Source organism: Pelodiscus sinensis, chromosome 25 (assembly GCF_049634645.1).
Source record: "Pelodiscus sinensis isolate JC-2024 chromosome 25, ASM4963464v1, whole genome shotgun sequence".
Classification (NCBI taxonomy): Eukaryota; Metazoa; Chordata; order Testudines; family Trionychidae; genus Pelodiscus; species Pelodiscus sinensis.
In genome coordinates, this window is record NC_134735.1 from 12181036 (window position 1) to 12200288 (window position 19253).

The 19253-nt window shown below is 53.4% G+C and overlaps 1 protein-coding gene across 2 annotated transcripts; it reads right to left on the minus strand.

Annotated features, from left to right (window-relative positions):
* Nucleotides 1-1606: 1606 nt before the first annotated feature.
* FCN3 (ficolin 3) lies at nucleotides 1607-19195 on the minus strand. Of its 2 annotated transcripts, XM_006115510.4 has the most exons (10): nucleotides 18393-19195; nucleotides 16547-16737; nucleotides 15809-15961; nucleotides 14938-15042; nucleotides 10387-10431; nucleotides 9664-9699; nucleotides 7490-7617; nucleotides 5190-5319; nucleotides 4640-4774; nucleotides 1607-2072 (listed from the first exon to the last, which is right to left on the minus strand). In XM_006115510.4, the coding sequence occupies exons 2-10, from the start codon at nucleotides 16557-16559 to the stop codon at nucleotides 1831-1833; spliced, it is 987 nt and encodes a 328-aa protein (XP_006115572.3). In that variant the 5' UTR covers nucleotides 16560-16737; nucleotides 18393-19195; the 3' UTR covers nucleotides 1607-1830. The 2 variants fall into 2 exon arrangements, with proteins under 2 accessions (XP_006115572.3, XP_075764656.1); XM_075908541.1 differs by having other exon boundaries at nucleotides 16547-19195.
* Nucleotides 19196-19253: the final 58 nt, after the last annotated feature.

Genomic DNA, 19253 nt, shown 5'->3' on the forward strand with positions numbered 1-19253 from the left:
CCGCCGCTTTGCAGGGAGGCCCCGCACAGCTGCCGGCAACGGGCTGGCTGGGGAAATCGTGTTATTCCGGGGACAGTCGTGTAATTCAAAAAAGTCCCCTAAAAAAATCATGCTATTGCAAAAACGTTTTAAGTGGTCACGTATTAAATGAGGAATTACTGTATTTACTGTCCTGGGAGTGTGGGGAAGCTGGATTAATTCTGCAGCCCTTGGAGATCCCTGAGCGAAGGATGCTGTGGCAGAGTCACAGAGAAGAACAAAGATGAAATAGCACAACCACAATGACACACAGACGCAGGAGGGAAAACACACAAAAAGTGCAAATACTCTATGGGGTCCAGTGAGGATTTTCCCTGTCCCCACCTACTGCAGGTACTGGGCACTATACGTGGCATCAGACCAGACTCACTGGACGAGCAATATAGGGCTTATTTGGTTAAAAGCTCTGCCCTCCATCCTGGGATGACAACTCCTCTGGGCCCATGTTTGCTAACAACCCGAGCCTGCAGCCAGCGGGAAGTTTCCCACTCCCTTCCCTGGGCTGTGGACCAGGCCTAGCTGCACTGACTGTCCTTGCGGCAGCCATTTCAGGCCACCAGTCAGGGTCCCGTGAAACTGACACGCCAACATGCTTGAGCACACAAAGCAGGCCGCAGAGACGGTGAGCCCTCCCGAGGCTGTGAGCCTGGGATCAAAGCCACTGCCACAGCTGGGCAAACTCAGACGGCACTGCAGAGAAGCAGCTGCAGCGCACTCAGGGAATGTTCCAACGAGAGCGATTTCAAACCATCAGCCAGGAGCAATGCTTTTATTGAGTGCCCAGAACGCAGCAGCGTATCGTCTGAAATAGACACCAGAGCAACCCTCAGCATGTGTGTAAATGGGCGTGTGATGCATACAAATGCACAATGATATGTATGGACACACACACACACCCTATAGTTCTATAATCCTGAGCTGGGCAGCTTGATTGGAAAGCTGTTCCTGCAAAGGATCAAATGCTGCCACACGGTGTGGGAACATGCCTGAAGCTCAGCTTGGCCTATTTGCCTCTGAGCAGGTGTTGGCTCTACGCAGCCTCCTGTGAATCTGGACACAACTCAGTGCACTGCCAGATGACAAGGTTAGGAGAGTGAGGATCTTCCCAGGGTATGTCTACACTACCCTCCTAGTTCGAACTAGGAGGGTAATGTATGCATACCGCACTTGCTAATGAAGCCCGGGATTTGAATTTCCCGGGCTTCATTAGCATAAGCGGGGAGCCGCCATTTTTAAATCCCCGCTGCTTCGAACCCCGTGTAGCGCGGCTACACGGGGCTCGAACTAGGTAGTTCGGACTAGGGTCCTATTCCGAACTACCGTTACTCCTCGTGAAACGAGGTGTACCGGTAGTTCGGAATAGGCACCCTAGTCCGAACTACCTAGTTCGAGCCCCGTGTAGCCGCGCTACACGGGGTTCGAAGCAGCGGGGATTTAAAAATGGCGGCTCCCCGCTTATGCTAATGAAGCCCGGGAAATTCAAATCCCGGGCTTCATTAGCAAGTGCGGTATGCATACATTACCCTCCTAGTTCGAACTAGGAGGGTAGTGTAGACATACCCCCAGTTTCCCAGACTGCCCTTGTGGGACCCTGGGGATGCATTGGGGTCTTGTGTGGTCCCAGGAAGGTGCCTTTTATTCCTCCAGAGGTGGGAGGGGGTGGGATCGTTGGAGACACAGAGGCTGCTGCAGGGGGAGAAGAAGCTGGTTTGCAGCAAGAGGATCTATGTGGCATCTCAGTCCTGATGCCTGGGGTGTGCCCCAGATGCACAGGTTGGGAGGGAACCCCATCTAGCGAATCTTCATTTCCGTGCGCTTGTAGGGGTTCCCCACACCCTGGCCGGACACCCAGTCGATGCTGTATTTCTGCCTCTGCTGCTCCCCCACTGCATAGCCCCCGTTCAGGTTGGCACGGTAACAGTTGGTGTACCACCAGGCCCCATGCACAGTGACTGCGCAGTTCTGCGTCCCGCTGTCGTTGTCGTGGTCATAGGTGGAGAAAGGCCTCCCGTTGTGGAGGCTCAGGGAGTCACCTGCAGGAGAAAAGAGGCCGTAGCGTCAGACAAGGACACCACCTTGCCAGGGCCCAACCTTGAGCCGCAGAGAACCTCCCTAGCCAGCAAGATCTACGTGGCTCGTCAGGGTCCCTCTTGCCTTCGATACCCATGAATGGGGGAGTCCTGGTTTTGCCCGACTGCTGAATTTTCCAAGGAGTGGGGCTGGGTTTTCAAGGATTCAACACTCACAATCAGGACCAGATTTTTTTCCACCCAGTTCAGCATCCAGCATGTGACCGATGTGTTGAGCCCTGTGGAAAAGCTGAGCCTTGTGTGTCGTTGCCTCAGTTTCCCCAGCTGAGAAATGGGGTGATGGCAAGACATGCTTAGCATGTCAATAGCACGTTACATACTGAAGCTTCACCCATCCCAGGTGGGAGGTCAGTACATTCTGGGGAAATGGAGGCACAGCAAAAGTCAGGCAGTGAGGCTACATCTAGACTGCAAGCCTCTTTCGAAAAAGAGAGTCTAGACAACAAGATTTTTCGAAAACGCGGCTCGCCTTTTCGAACGAGAGTCTACATGCCCTCTTTCGAAAAAGCCGTTTTCATGCAATAGCGCCTTTTTTCAAAAGATGACTTTTGAAAAAAGGCGTTATTCCTTGTAGAATGAGGTTTACCGCCATCGACAAAACCGCCGCGTTCTTTTGATTTACCGTCGACAGAACACAGCGGTAGTCTAGACGCAGGTAAAGTTTTTTTTTTAAGGCCACTTTTTTCGGAAAAAAACCCTGTAGTGTCAGAACCCCGGTTAGAACCCAGGGTTCCCTGAGTCCGACCCTCTCGTCAATCCATGTTGAGATTAATTAGTTAGTGGCTGTAAAGTGCTTGGAAGAGGGGCAAATTCTAAGAGTTGTTACCAGCGAAGCTGGGCTGTGGCTTGAATCTGCAAGCATGGCAATCGGGTTTTCCCTGCCAGCGACAATCACAGAGGATGCATGCAGAGCCAGGTAGGGGGTGTCTGCATCTTTCTGGCCAAAGAAATGGATTCCCAGATGCCTAAGGATTAAGGCACCTTAGTGCCCGGGAATCCTGAGCCAGCAGGAGCCCTGCAGAAGAGATAGTCCTGTTGCTTTGCTCCTCCACTGCTTTGCTGGGGGCTGGTTTATAATGCTTTTTAACCCCTAATGCTCCACGGATCCGTTTGTAGCAGGCTGTCCCTGCGCCTGCTGCATCCCCCCCACCCCTCAAGCAAACACGGGTGCCCCCCATGGGGCCTCGGCAGCAAATGGGGTTAATGCTTGGAGGGAGGGGCGGGGCTGATGCCGAGCGCAGGCCACTGTGGTGGGGCCGCCTGGTGTTTTGAAGGCCAGGTTTCCCATGGGGGTGAGATCTTCTCTGCCAGGAGCCAGAGGCTGATGTACGAGGGGAGGCCACTGGCGGAGCTGTGCAGCCCTCCCTGCACCCATGGCCACCCCTGAGCCCTGCCGGGCCTTTGGTAGAGATCCCAGCAAGGAGACAGACAAGGAAGGATCCCTCCTTTCCGGCTGTGGATGAAGGGCAGGTTCCTCCCGCCTTCTCCCCCCCCCCCCCCCCCCAGCCAGTGCCTTATACTGACTGCAGCGGGCAAAGGGCAGAGCTGAACAGCTGAGTGTCCTGTCCCAATTCCAGCCCAGGGCAACAGGCTTGACAGTAGACCTGGTGCCCGCCATGGCCCATGTGTGCTTTGGGGGGTAGCGGGGAGGTGCAGCCAGGCTGAGAGTTTGTATTTGTGCGAGTGATCCTTTGATCACCTAGATCTGTCTTTCCCATCTCCGGCCTGCCACTTCCCACCCTCTTTGGCCTCCTTAAATCCCCATGGGATCTTCGGCGCCAGAGGCGCAGTTCTGCCTGCCTGAAGTGGCTGGAGAGCATGGCTGCATTCCTGCTCCCCAGAAACAGCTGCATTTCAGTGCTGGGTGCCTGGCACCCCATCCACCCTCCATCCTTGAGCTCTCTCTCAAGAGGCTTTCAGGGCATAGTCCATGGCTGTTGGCAAAGTGCCCCAAAGCACCAGAGAGGCGCAGAGTGATCAGCATTCATGGTTCTCAGTCCTTATCCTTTGATTACGAATGGCTGGGCGACCCGGGAGAAGACCCATTTCGTGCTTCGCTGCCTCATTGCGCTGGGAGTTTGGCTGCCTATTTCTTTGTGGGCGAAGGGAGAAGTGGATCGTGCGCGGGCTCTCCCCCCACCCCTCCCGGGACAGATTCTCTGCCCCGCTTGGCCTCTGAGTGCAGACCCCAAAGGAGCCTGATAAGCCGCCCAGAGTCCTCCATGAAGCTCCGACACAGGGACAGGAGGGGTGTCTCCCCAGTATACGATGCAATGGAGATTCTAAGTGGCTGGACTGGGTGGGGGCAGCCCTCAGGAGTTTGCTGCTACAGCATCCCTGGGGCTGCTCTGATTTACACTGGGGTCTCTTTCAGGCCCTGGAGCAGCCCAGCTTCCTGAGGGCATGAAATGGCTTAGAGGTGCCTTTGCCCACCTCCTCTGGGGCTGCCCCTTCCGGCCCACCTCTCCGGGCGGCACAGCGAGGCAGCCAGCCAGCCACACTCCCCTCACCTGCAGAGCCGCCGAGAAACGTCCCCAGAACAAGCTCGTATTTGTCCTCTTCCCCCTTGAGCTTGAACGACCGGTAGCTGGCAAAGGAGCTGCTGCCGTTAAAATCCACCAGGTCCACACGGAGCTGGAACTCACCTGGGGGAAAGGGACAGCGCCCAGCATTAGCCAGGAGCAGGTTTTGGCTCCCTCTTGCCTCCAGGCGGCGATCCGGGCCGGGGCTTCTCGCCCCAGTGCTAGCACCGCCATGGGGTGACTCCCTCCGCAGGAGCGACGCCACGTCTGCGTGGCACTAGTGTGGGATCATCCGACAGTGGGAACTGGGTCCCGGAGAGGGAGAGGATCATGGCTCAGGGATATTCCCACCCAGCCTGGCCACTGCTACTGCACCATGTCCAGCCCCTCGGCAGCACTCTCCAGAACCCGGGGCTGGGGCAAAAAGGCCTCTGATGGGAAATGGCTGCTCACTTTTGCCCCCTGGGGAGGGCCTGTGGAATAACAGCCCCCCAGGGCAGGCTGGAGTTCCCCCGGGCCAGAGGCTGTGCTTCCTCACCCTCTTGGGTGAGTAGGTGGATGTTCTCATTGCCCAGCCAGAACTCGGAGAGCTGGCTCCCAAAGCCCTTCTTGTAGGAGCTCCAGGGGCGGTAGAAATCCACGGAGCCGTCCATGCGCTTCTGGAACACCTGGAGGGGGGGGGGGTGAGAGAGAGACAGTGGGGGCTGGGACCGGCCTTCATGCTCCAGCAGCCGCAGCCCAGATGAAGCTGGACCATGGACCGGCTCTGTTCAATATCTTCATCAACGATTTAGATATTGGCATAGAAAGTACGCTTATTACGTTGGCAGATGATACCAAGCTGGGAAGGGTTGCGAGCTCTGGAGGATAGGGCCATCATTCAAAATGATCAGGACAAATTGGAAAAATGGTCTGAGGAAATCAGGATGAAGTTTAATAAAGACAAATGCAAAGTGCTCCACTTAGAAAGGAACAATCAGTTTCACACATACCGAATGGGAAGCGACTGTTTAGGAAGGAGTACGGCAGAGAGGGTCTAGGGGTCATAGTGGACCATGAGTCAGCAGTGTGATGCTGTTGCAAAAAAAGCCAACATGATTCTGGGAGGCATTAGCAGCCGTGTTGTGAGCAAGACACGAGGAGTCATTCTTCTGCTCTACTCTGCGCTGGTTAGGCCTCAGCTGGAGTATTGTGTCCAGTTCTGGGCACTGCATTTCAAGGAAGATGTGGAGAAATTGGAGAGGTTCCAGAGAAGAGCAACAAGAACGATTGAAGGTCTAGAGAACAGGACCTATGAGGGAAGGCTGAAAGAATTGGGTTTGTTTAGTTTAGAAAAGAGAAGATTGGGGGGGGACATGATAGCGGTTTTCAGGTATCTAAAAGGGTGTCATAAGGAGGAGGGAGAAGACTCATTCATCTTGGCCTCTGAGGATAGAACAAGAAGCAATGGGCTTAAACTGCAACAAGGGAGGTTTAGGTTGGACATAAGGAAAAAGTTCCTAACTGTCAGGGTGGTCAAACACTGGAATAAATTGCCCGGGGAGGTTGTGGAATCCCCATCTGTGGAGATATGGAAGAGTAGGTTAGATAAATGTCTATCAGGGATGGTCTAGACAGTATTTGGTCCTGCCATGGGGGCAGGGGACTGGACTCGATGAGCTCTCGAGGTCCCTTCCAGTCCTGATATTCTAAGATTCTATGGAGGATCCAGAAGAGCAGCGACGGGCACAGTGGTTGGAAGTAAAGATCAGAGGGGGCTCTCCAATCTCAGGCTTCAGGGCATGAGCCTGTCCCCCAGCTGGGGTCAGGAAGGAATTCCCCCACTAGGGCAAAATGTGGCACCGCTGGATACATCATGGGTTTTTAGTGCCTTCCTTTCCCCCGCCTTCCCCCCCCCAAAGTACCCAGCGGTAGCTATGGCTGGAGACAGGATAGACCGATCTGCCTGGAGGTGGCTCCAATTCCACCCCCACCTGCTGGGGAAGAACTGAGCTAGGGCTGGCCCAGAGTTTGCCGCTTGGATCCAGCCTTGGCACTTTCAGCCCTGGCAGTTAGCCTCTCCCAAGCCAGTGAGAGCCTGTGTCATCCCTTTGCCATAGCCTCCGAGCTGACTCTCCTTCCCCCCACGGCCACACAGCAGCCAGGCAGGTCTGGCTCAGCCGTCGGGGCAGAACCCTGGTCCATGTCCCAGGTGGCAAGTGCAAAAGGTCGGGCCAGGGGAGGAGGAATAGGTGCCTATATAAGACAAAGCCTCGACTATAGGGACTGTTGCTATAAAATCAGGACATCGCGTGTCCCTCCCACCTTCGTCCTTCCAGGGTGTCCACCTTGCACACGGCCAGCCCCTGGGGACTCGCACCATGCCTGGGGGAGAGGAGGGAACCCTTACCAGCCAGTGAAAGACTCGTGTGCAGGGCACGCCAGCCATCAGGGAAAGGCCAGTCAGACAGACGCGTCGCCTTCCAGCAATCTCGCCACTGTGCTAGCTGGTGGCCAGATAACCCAGGCGGCAGAGTGAGCTGGGTTAACTTCCCCCACCTCGACTCCTCCTGCTGGCTCAGGGAGACACAGCATGCTGCTGTGCTTCCTGCCCTGCACGGTAGCTTCACTGCGCACTGTCAAACAGCTGCCCCAGCCCTCCCCAGAGGTGGCTGCCATCCAGGGATGGGGGACGTGATTCCTCCGCAGGCGGGTTGTGAAGCACGCAGGGGGGAGAGAGGAGGAAGGATTCACTTCCTGGCCACACTCTGCTACCCTCGCCTCAGTCTCCCGCACTGGGAGTAAAGCTCTCCGGCTCCTGCCCACCCCCCTTTTCTGGCTCTAGGATACTGCACTCACCAGCCAGCCTCCGCCGTCGGTGTCCATGTCACAGAAAACCCTGAGTGGCCGGCAGGCCGGCAGGTAGATGGTGTGCCAGCCGCTCAGGAACTCCCCTTGGTCCACAAGCTCCTTGCAGCTCCTTGGCCCTGAAATCAAGGCAGGATTTGGTTGCTGGGGAAACACGTCCGAGATCCCTTCTCATCCCAGAATGAGGAGGATGGAAGTGGGGACAGGCCGGGACTGGGTGGGTTCCAATGGACTCAGAGGTCAGTAACAGGGGGCCGTGGGCACATCGTCAAAAAGTGAGCAGCCACGCAGGCTCCAGGAACCTGGTTTAAGCTCATTGTCATTTCAGGTGGTGCTGGGGGGTTAACCTTGATGCAGTGCTCAGAGCAGGGGCAGCTGGGTGTCCGGGCTCATGGGAGGGAACTGCCCATCAGGATAGCCGGATCCTTGCTCCAGCTCCAGCTCCAGGAGGAAGTGTGGTCTATTGGTTAGAGCAGGGGAAACTGGGGTCTGTGCTCATGGGTTCATCATTAACTCACTGTGGTCACCTCATCTCAAAAAAGATATATTGGCGCTGGAAAAGAGTCAGAAAAGGGCAACAAAAATGATGAGGGGTCCCATATGAAGAGAGATTAAGAAGACTTGGACTTCTAAGCTTAGAAAAGAAGAGACTAAGGGGGGGACATGATAGAGGTCTATAAAATCATGACTGGTGTGGAAATAGTGAATAAGGAAAAGTTATTTACTTATTTCCACAATATAAGAATGAGGGGTCACCAAATTAAATTAATAGGCAGCAGGTTTAAAACAAACAAACGGAAGTTGTTCTTCACTCAGCGCACAGTCAACCTGTGGAACTCCTTGCCAGAGGATGTGGTGAAGACTAGGAGTTTAAGCTCAAAAAAGAGCTAGATAGATTCATGAAGGTTGGGTAGGAATGGTGTCCCTAGCCTGGAGATGGATGAAAGGAAAGGGATCACGTGAAGATTATCTGTTGTGTTCCCTCCCTTTTGGGCATCTGGTATTGGCCACAATTGGCAGACAGGATAGTGGGCTAGATGGACCTTTGGTCTGACCCAGTATGGCTGTTCTTATGTTCTTATATTCACTGTGTGCCCTAAGGCAGGTCACATCCCCTCTCTGTGCCTTGATTTCCCCATGTGGGGCTGGTAATGCTTCCCTACCTCAGTGCTTTGAGATCCATGGAGGAAAGCTGCAATTGGCATGCCGGGCACTATCCTTCCTGTTTTCCTGAACCATGTTCTTGTCCATCAGAAAAAGAATTAAACCTCCTAAAGTAGCGGTGGGGAACCTACAGCCCAGGGGCCAGATCTGTACCCTCTCCTGCCCAGACTCTGCACTGCCACTCTACTCCTGAACCTTGCCTCCCGCCCAACCTTCCCACCCCCAGCCCACTCCTGCACTGTACCTCCCTCCCAGACCCGCCAATCCCCAGCCCGCTCCTGCACCCCCTCCCAGACCCCACAGCCCAAGCCCATGTCCCAGCAACCCTCTCCCATGCACTGAACTCTCAATTTTTGGCTCCACCCCAGAGCCTCACATGAGTGAGTTGGGTTTTTTGTTTTTTGCATCTCCCTTTTGTGCGGCCCCCGACTGGGTTTTTTTGGTGGATCCGTGGCCTCCGACCCAGAAAAGGTTCCCCACCCTTGTTCTAAAGCAAGCAGACAAGCAAACACTAGCCTGCTTCTTCCTTTGACGTCAAACACACTGCAACTGCAACAGACCAGGCCTAACGGGAGCTGGTGAGTAGCTAGGGGCTGAAAGGGGAAGAGTCACCGCTCAGGAATGAGAGTCTTTGGGTTACAGCATTGGCTGGAGATTTAGTGGTGCTGGAGCCCTAGCTCTGCCATAGACTCCCTGTGTGTCCTGCGCAGTCACTGGATCTCCGTGGGGCGAGTCTCACACAAGTAGAGTAACCTGTGCAACTCTATGCTGCCCCGTGCCAACCTCTTCGCCCATACACCCCTCTTGAGCCCTTATGCTTTCCATCTGTAGAATGAGCCAGGGCTGCCCCCTTGGTCTGGCTTGGCTATGTGGCTGTAAGCCCGCCAGGGCGGGGTTGGTCTGTCGCTCGGGCAGTGCATCCCCTTGCACGATGGGGTCGTGAATCTCCCACATGCGACTGTAACGCAGCCCCTGCTAAGGCACGGAAGAAGCAAACTCACCGTTCTGGCAGAGGACAGACGGGTCGGGGTGGTCTCCTGCCATTGCGAGAAACAAAACACAGTTAGAAAGCAAAGCCCAACCACCGCCCTGTAGAACTTGGTCGGATAAACAGGGGAGGGTTCGTGGTTGGCTGCTTTTCCTGCAGGTTCCCAGCCACATCTCTTGTTGGAAAGGGACGTGTATTACCAGCTGCCTGCCCTGCAACGTTCGAGGAACCGCGGCCGGCTGCGTGCCCTGCAGAAGGTGCATGTCTCCGTGCAGCTTCTGTGTGTGCAACATTCTAGCCCCACTGGCTCTCTGGAAGGCTCCCTGTCGCAGAGACCCTGACCGGCCCTGCGATGTGAGAAGAGGTGGAAATGCTCCAGAGAGAGCCTGTTTCTCACCCGCACACGGGGGCACGATCTGGGGAGCTGTCTTGTCACCCTGAGGCTGGCTGGCTGGTTGGCTGGCTGGCACAAGCTTCATGCTGTCCCAGGCTCTGAGGGCCTGGACCTAGTTCCCATTGCACTCAGCCCAGAAGCCCCTCTTGAACCCCTCCAGGAGAACTCCGGCAGGATAAATTAACCCTGCTGGAGCCAGAGCAGAGAGGACTAGGCCCCAGCCCTGCCACCAATGCTTCTTGAAACCTGACAGCAAAGGCTATTCCCTGCCTCAAATACGAAGCCCCCCATTGTGTGTAATCTACACACTCAGCCCCCCAAAGAGCATTGCCACGTAGTTACCTCTTTCCCCTTTCGGTCCCGCTTTCCCGGGTGGTCCCGCAGCTCCTGAAAACCCAAGAAGATGGAGAGACACGGTGAATGCAGGCAAGTGCTTGAGGGCAGCTAAGAAGCAGAAAATGGTCCAGGGGGTGTTTATGGGGGCAGTTTTAAAGGGAGGACAAATGGATGGACTCAGAGGAAAAAGAGGGGATGCTCTTATGGTCCTGAGACACTCAATACCTTGGGGGAAGGTGCCTTCTAACCCCCATGATCGTCATTTTGTATATAATTGTGAACTTGCATATAAAATATGTCATGTGAGGTGTCAAGGGAGAGGTTATGATTGGCTGTATGTTAGTGCACATAAAATTATGAGCTTGTGTTGTATGGTTGTCACCTAAGTTTCCTCTAAGCTGTGCTGCTATGGATAAGTAGCAGTTCAGCAGAAAAGGACCTGGGGGTTACAGTGGATGAGAAGCTGGATATGAGCCAACAGCATGCCCTTGTAGCCAGGACGGCTAATGGCATATTAGGGTACATTAGGAGGAGCACTGCCAGCAGATCTAGAGAAGTGATTATTCTCCTTTATTCAGCATTGGTGAGACCACATCAGGAATATTGTGTCCAGTTCTGGGCCCCCCGCTACAGAAAGGATGTGGATACATTGGAGAGGGTTCAGCAGAGGGCAACCAAAATGATTAGGGGGCTGGAGCACATGACCTACAAGGAGAGGCTAAAGGATTTGGTCTTATTTAGTCTGCAGAAGAGAAGAGTGAGGGGGGATTTGATAGCAGCCTTTAGCTTCCTGAAGGGAAGGCTGGAGAGAGGCTGTTCTCAGTAGTGACAGATGGCAGAACAAGGAGCAATGGTCTCAAGTTGCAGTGGAGGAGGTCTAGATTGGATGTTAGGAAAAACTATTTCATTAGGAGGGTGGGGAAGTACTGAAATGCGTTACATAGGGAGGGGGTGGAATCTTCATCCCTAGAGGTTTTTAAGTCTCAGCTTGACAAAGCCCTGGCTGGGTTGATTTAGTTGGGGTTGGTCCTACTTTGGGCAGGGAGCTGGACTTGATGACTCCTGAGGTTTCTTCCAGCCCTAGGATTCTATGATTCTATGACTGCACGGGGTAGGTGGGGGAAAGAGGGGAATGTGTGTGTGTGCTGGCATCTATGAAGTGAGGCAGAGGCAGGGGGCAGTTTGTTTGGGGTGTCCTAACTCACTTGCTGCTGTCAGTCCTCTCTGGCTGGCTGGGTTGGAGATATGGGAAAGCAAGCTGCATGCGGGGTTTGTATGCCAGGAGGACATGTGCATGATTGCAGTTCAAACAAAGTTTACATAGGTGTTAATGGCTTAAGATAATAAAGAAAACAATTCTTTTAACAGATTTTTTTTAGTGTTGCAAATATCTACAATTCTGAACTTAATGATTTTTTTTAAATCCTGTGTTACTATTTAATACATGGTAAGTTGCATTGCATTAAGGACAGATCTTTGCTATGTCGTAGAGTTCTGGCTTTTATGATGCTAGTTTTGTAGGATGAAACCTTATTTGCAAGCTCTTTGAAACATGCATCTGTCTACAAACCCTGAAGCCACAGATTAATTAGTTTTGGGGCTTCTACTCTTCCTCGAGTGGAAGAAGGCTAATTCCCTACTTTTGCACAGTGTCTTTGCAGTCACTAAGGGTACCTGACAGCAACTAGACATGGGTGTCTTGTTTTAATAGACATATGTTCTTCCACATATATGGACTGCTTAAACTATATGTACGTGTACGTGTGTGTGTGTGTGTGTGCGTGCGTGTGTGTGTGTTGGTAGTGCACATCCACACACTACCTCAATATTGGTGTTGCACATAAGAAATTTCAACCCACCCAAAAGAAAATTCAACCCGTCCAAGGATAGAAAATGTTATGGGGAACACTGGTTATCACTAAAACATGCTGTAAGTTGGGGAATCAGCCAGATAGTGGCTCCCCAGAGACAACAACAAGGAAAATAACCCCCACTTGGGTGAGTGTCAGGCAACCAACAATAGCCAGTGTCCAGCAAGGGAGCTACACTGCAATGGCTCACCTGCATATGGCCACACCAAGGGAATTGTTCAACTTTGCCCGGGGACTCAGCAATGCCCACCAGACATGCAGGGACTTGTGTTCTCCAAGCACATGGGATAGAGGGTGGGTATAAAAGCAACCACAAGAGCCCCACGCCTGGCCTTTCTCCTGCCCCTACCCATACTGCATGCAACAAGACACTGAGGAGGCCAATGAAGGCTCCAACAGAGGAGACTGGCCCAGATGTGAGGGCCAAACCTGGATACAGCCTGTCCCCGAGTTGCGAATGGTCGACTTATGACCATTCACAGTTACGACCAAAGCTGTCATAAATGGCGGACCCCGAGTTACGAACGTGATTCGATCTTCCGAACAGCACGGTCGCGTGTAACTCAATGGAGTCCGACGTACGAACGAATCGAGTTATAATCAATTGCTTGGTCCGTAATCGGTTCGTATGTCGGGAAGAGGCTGAATTAAGGATGACAATATCCAGTAGGGTGAAAAAAAACTGCTTGATGTAGCTGTTGCCAGTCTACTAGAGCTGGGAGTTTAGACGGCACACTCACTTTTTATATCTGTGGGTAACTAACGCTGATTTTTTGCCTCTCTCTTATAGTCACTCCAGTTCTATCATTTGCAGTCAGTAAACTTGTTTTACTATTTTACCCTCGCCAGTGAGTTTGCCTGAAGTAAATCTGCTTGGGGTTTTACAGAGGCTGGTGTGTGTCCACTTGCCATAGAGGAAGTGGTGAACCAGTTAATCAACACGTACTGCTTGTCTGGAGCAGAGCAAGGTGGTGTATTCCTGAGGTGCAGGGCTAGGAGCTGCGGGGGGAATCTCCTGGTACCTTTTGTTGGGTGACCATGAGCGGCTCTGGGAACCTTTGTGCAGTCTAGCTGGGTGTGGGGGTCTCCACATGCTGAGTGATAACAGGGCCTGGAGGGCTTTGCTGCTTGGTACTAGCAAAGCATCGCAGGAGACAGCCCAGGCTGGAGAGCTAACAGCAGCACAGGGGTCCTACAGCCCCAGGCTGCACCCTGGGGATCCTGTCACAGATTCATCACTGCTCGTTCCCATAGCAACCACATGGAGCAGCTCATGAGGAGTGCCCAGCTAATCCCAGTGGAAGATGCCCGGCCATCTAGCCTGGAGGAGGTGGGGGGCAGGGCTCCTTCCCAGCTCTGAACAGGCCGGTCAGTTGAAGCCTGTCTACAGGAACTAGAGGCAGGGTCGTGTGCATTTGCCAGAAAGCAGGGCGGCTGGGCTTTGGTTTCTGGCAGACAAGCTGTGTCCTTCCCCCAGTGGAGGGCACCCAGCCCATCAGGGACTAATTAACGTGTCAGGAGGGGCTGATCCTTCAAACACATGTAGCCTGCTAAGGACCATGCCCCAGCCAGTGTGACCGTGGCCGATGGGGGTCGCACTGGGCATGCCCAACAAAGTGCCCAGGTAAATATGCGGTTTGCACCCATAGCCAGAGATTCACCATCTCTAGCAACACCTCTGAGGCTACGTCTACACTGCGGGGCTACGTCTACATTGCATTCCTTTTTCGTAAAAGGGATGCAAATTAGATGTATCGCAATTGTTAATGAAGCAGGGATTTAAATCTCCCCCGCTTCATTAGCATAAAAATGGCTGCCGCTTTTTTTCGGCCCGGAGCTTTGCCAGAAAAAAGCACCAGTCTAGATGCAAATCTTTCGGAAAATAAAGCCTTTTCCGAAAGATCCCTTATCCCTCTTAAAATAAGGGATAAAGGATCTTTCGGAAAAGGCTTTATTTTCCAAAAGATCCGCGTCTAGACTGGCGCTTTTTTCCGGCAAAGCTCCGTGCCAAAAAAAAGCGGCAGCCATTTTTATGCTAATGAAGCGGGGGAGATTTAAATCCCCGCTTCATTAGCAATTGCAATACGTCTAATTTGCATCCCTTTTACGAAAAAGGGATGCAATCTAGGCGTAGCCCGGGTGTTTTGCAGAAGAGGAAATGCAAATGGAGTGCTCATTTGCATATCTTCTTCTGATCCTTTTTGTGGAAGAGGTTTTTGCAATAAAAAGTCCTGTGTAGATGTGGCCATTTGTCAGAAAAAAAAACCCTTTTGCACAAGAGCCTGTAAACCTCTTTCTTTTGAAGAATAAGGGATCTTGCGCAAAAGGTTTTTTTTCCCAACAAATGGCCCCGCCTACACAGGGCTTTTTATCACAAAAACCTCTTCCGCAAAAAAGATCAGAAGAAGATATGCAAATGAGCATGCAAGATATGCAAATGAGCAACCATTTGCATTTCCTCTTCTGCAAAACACCCGCCGTGTAGACGTAGCCTGAGACATCAGGCCCCAGCTGCTTCTGGTGCAAACGGTGCATTGATTTCAATGGCGTTTTGCCAATTTGCACCAGCAGGGGATTTGACCCAGAGTACGCAGGAACTGACCAAGTCTGATACCCTTCTTGTGACCGCCGCGTTCTCCACCTCCCCACAGATTCAATGGGAGCCCGATCCCCTCTCCTCTCTTACCTTTCAGGCCAGATTGTCCAGGTGCCCCCTTTTCCCCAGGCATACCGGGACATCCCTGCAATATGGTGAGTTTGTCAGCGCCGGAGAGACCCACCACCTTCACCTCTGTGGAAACACAAAGACACGGGAGACGCGGCGCCTGGCAGCGGCTCGGCCCCAGCCCTGCTCTGTGTTCAGTCTTTTCCTGGGCCCCTCCGGACATTACCGCCGGCCCCTCGGCTTTGGGCGCCTCTATGGAGCGAGGCCCTTGGATGGGACCTGTCTTGTTCTCACAAGTCGGCCCAGCCCAGCGGGGGAGATGGAGGGGCCCAGCAGCCTACCACTAGCATGGTGGTTTTGCCTCTCTGCTCTCAGGGAGCGCCAGCCCCACTAAAGCGAGGCCTGACCCACCATCTGGGCCTGCTCGGGCATGGGCTTCACATGGTCTAGGGAGTGTGGGGACTAGGCTGGGCCCTTGGAAATAAATGCTTCCCAAGACATCAAGTGGGTGGGAGGGTCACTGGGGGGCTTCCACCCCTAGTCCGCCCATCCCGGACCAGCCGTGTGACCTCCCGTTTACAAACAGCTCTAGCCTGGGTTTCCTGGCACATGGGACCTTTGGGGGGGATCAGCTGAGCTCTCCCCATGATAGGCACTCCCTGGGGTCCAGCCGACATCCCCCCCACTCGGCACCATCCCGTCACCTGCGTGGAGGGCCCAGATGGAGCCCTGCAGCCAGCCAGCCCGCCCAAGGGGGTCAACACCCCAGGCCCAGGCCTCAGCTGCCCAAGACTCAGCTACTGCAGTGCAGGAGCCAGCTAGGAAACTCGCCCTGCTATCGAAGGGCAACAGGGTGTCTCCATTCACCGCCGGAAACCAGCGTTTCTCCTACCTGGGCAGGTGCCGGGGTCCCCAGATCCCAGTGGCCAGGTGACGAGCCAAAGCAGGGCTGGAACGAAGCTCCACAGGCCGACTGGACACATCTTCGCTCTCTTCACCTGTGACCCCAACTCCCTCGCAACTTCTGTACTTATGTAACAACGCCCTGGTGGGAAACTTTTCCTGGGAAGTCAACTGTGGCTTCCTGCTATTGTTCCAAGGCATAAGAGCTCCCCTCTTAAGAGACTGATTCCCCCCCCCCGCCCCAGAGACCATGTGAGGAGGTGGGGTCAGCCCTCTTCCTACAGCACAGTGTGTCCTAGGCCTCATGCCATAGCAACGCCCTGCAGAGGGGAGACATGGAAGCCGGCGCAGTCCTGCCTACCTATGCTGGGAACTGGGCTGGTAGGCTTTGGAGCGTGAATGCGAAGTGCAGCCACACACAGGGCTGAGAGCTAGGAAGTCACAAGTTGGGTGCCCAGTGCTGAAATGAACGCTGCCTGCCGTTGTGTGCCTCAGTTTCCCCATCTGTGAAAAGGGGAGAACCCCCTCACCCTTAGGGCAGGCAAAGCAGCTGCTGACTAGAAAGTGCATTGTGTGGGATAAATGCATGGGGGAGGTTATCCAGTGGGTGGCACGAAGTGTCCCTCACCCCAGGGCACCCATGGAGTCTAGGGCAGAGCAGGGAACAGCCAGGCTAGTGCCCTAACCGCTAGGCCATCTGGCCACTTGCCTTGCTGTAATGACTGACCTGTTACGTCCATGCGGTACCTTTGCCCGGAAGGCTCTCAGAGCTGTGCATGCTGCAGCTGACTGACCCAGGCACCTGCAGCGGCCGTGGTGCGGCAGTGTTTCCCGCCAGCTCATTAGCAGCTTTGTTTCAGGCATTTTCATCGCCCCTCATGGGCACTTTTCTGTGAAACACGCCCTCGTGGCAGCCTCCTTCGCATGGAGAATGCGGGAAACGTCATGGGCAGGTCCAGGGCCTCCCCCCTCCTCATCCCACCGACAGGCTCCTTCTGGGGGGAAACTCCTCCCAAGGGGGGCTTGTGTGAAAATGGCTTCAGTGAAATGCAAACGCCCCAAGCTGTCACTGTGACCATTCCACACGCAGCTCGTAAGCCCTGAGTCCTGGCTCCCATCTCTGGCCTGAGACGCTGGGAAGGGGCCTTCCCACAGCTCCTGGGAACGGCTTCTCTACAGGGACGGGGAGAAGAGACCCAGAGACTCCTTAGCAGCCGGCGCTAAGGTTGGGCCGGGGCAATGTGGTTTTGTTGGGATGTGTAAAATGACTATGGGTCTGGGGTAGTGGGAAGGAGTTCAGCCACTGTCGGCATTAATAATAATATATGGAGATATACCTATCGCGTACAACTGGAAGGGACCTTGAGAAATCATTGAATCCAAACCCCTGCCCTCACAGCAAACAGCCCCCCTCAAGGACTGAACTCGCAACTGTGGGTTTAGCAGGCCAATGTTCAAACCACTGAGCAAGCCCTCCCTTTGCTTAGTCCCTTTGTTTTTGCAGCCTAGAGAAAACTAGATAAGCATGCAGCTGCTCTTTGTTGCATCTTTTACCTACCCTCACTGGCGCTGTATAAATATTTCAGGGTTACTTTTCTTGTAATCTCTGTGACCTGCTGCTCTGGAAAGTTTGCAGCACAGAAAAGTTGCTTTACTTAGAAATTCTGTAAATAATAATTAGGGGCGGGTATAATAATATTCATCACCTGCTTATTAATATTTATGTTATGGGAGTTAACATTACTAAATAAGGTTTTAGAAAAAGCAGCGATAGACGTGTGAACTAACATACTCAAATAGATAAAAGGGTGTAATTGGTGTCAGGCTGTTGCCACTTGGCCGTTGTGTTGAATGTGCAAGGTAAACGTGTGGGGGCAATAAAGCACTTCTGTTGACCCCATTCACTCCTGGGTCACGTGTTTCTTCTTGAACAGTTTTGTTCACTGCGGGTTGGAATTAATTCCAGGGAGAAGCTGGACCAAAGCAAAGTGAAGGTCACAGAGAGGGCTCAAGACACCTGCATCTCTATTGCCTCCCTATAAAACCATGGTAGGCCCGTATCTTGAATACTGCATAGAGATGTGGTCGCCTTGTCTCAAAAAAGATATATTGGCATTGGAAAAGGTTCAGAAAAGGGCTACAAAAATGATGCGGGGTTTGGAACAGGACATATATGAAGAGAGATTAAAAAGATGTGGACTTTTCAGTTTAGAAAAGAGGAGACTAAGGGGGTGGGCAGGGATATGATAGAGGTCTATAAAATCATGACTGGAATGGAAAAAGCAAATAGGGAAAAGTTATTTACTTATCCCTACAATATAAGAACTTGGGGTCACCAAATGAAATGAATAGGCAGCAGCTTTAAAAGAAACAAAAAAGGAAGTTTTCTTCACTCAGCACACAGCCAACTGGCGGAACTCCTTGCCAGAGGATGTTGTGAAGACTAGGACTTTAACAGGGTTCAAAAAGGAGCTAGATAGATTAATGGAAGTTAGGTCCATCAGTGGCTATTACAGACCTAGCCTCTCTTTGTCGGGAAATGGATGTCAGAAGAGGGATCAGGTGAGGATTACCTGTTGTGTTCCTTGCCTCTTGAGCATCTGGTATTGGCCACTGTCGGCAGACAGGATATTGGGCTACGTGGACCTCTGGTCTGACCCAGTATGGCCGTTCTTATCTCATTTCCTGAGGGCAACATGGAAGCTGGCTGGCACTGGGGGCCAATGTCCCCTCTAATTTTTTCCATCCATGTGCAGAATAATTTGTGTGTGAGAGATGTGCACCACCATTAGAAACAAAAACCTTCCTGTGGGCGCTCTGCTAACCAGCTGGGTGGCCCTGGAATTGCTCCTGAGTGGCCACACAAGCACCCAGCTCACAGGGAAGGCTGGTCTGGGGGCACAGAGGAGTATTGCTACTGGTGCCAGGGCCCAAGAGAGGCCAACAAGGGCCGCTGAGGAGCCCCTGGCAATTCTAACACTTGCAGGGGGTGCAGATCTCCCCCCTCCTAAGCCAGGGGCTAGCTCCAGACAAAGGGATTGGCAGCCATTTCGTAGCACCGGGTTTATTGCGGGTCCAAAGGGCACCGCCTAAGTGCTTGGGTTTCTCTTCCTAGGAGTAATAGGAACCCAGACTGCATCTTGTGCTGCTGGGGGTGGCGGGGGAGGAGGAGAGACAAACCACCCACTCAGAACATTCCCAGCCCCCAGCCTCAGCCCTTCACAGCCCCCTCCCCCCAGGCCATGGGCCAGCAGTGGAGGCCTGGCTCCCTGCCACTGGAGAAGGGCAGCGGGGGAAAGGGGGTGCCACCCTCCGTTATAAGCAGACCTAGGGCAAGGAGTCATCACCCTGTCCCCGCCCCACACGCCCTGGGCAGGAGTTGAGTCCCAGTAATGCACAGCCCAGCTCCCCCACCCCCACAGGGGGGCAGCCAC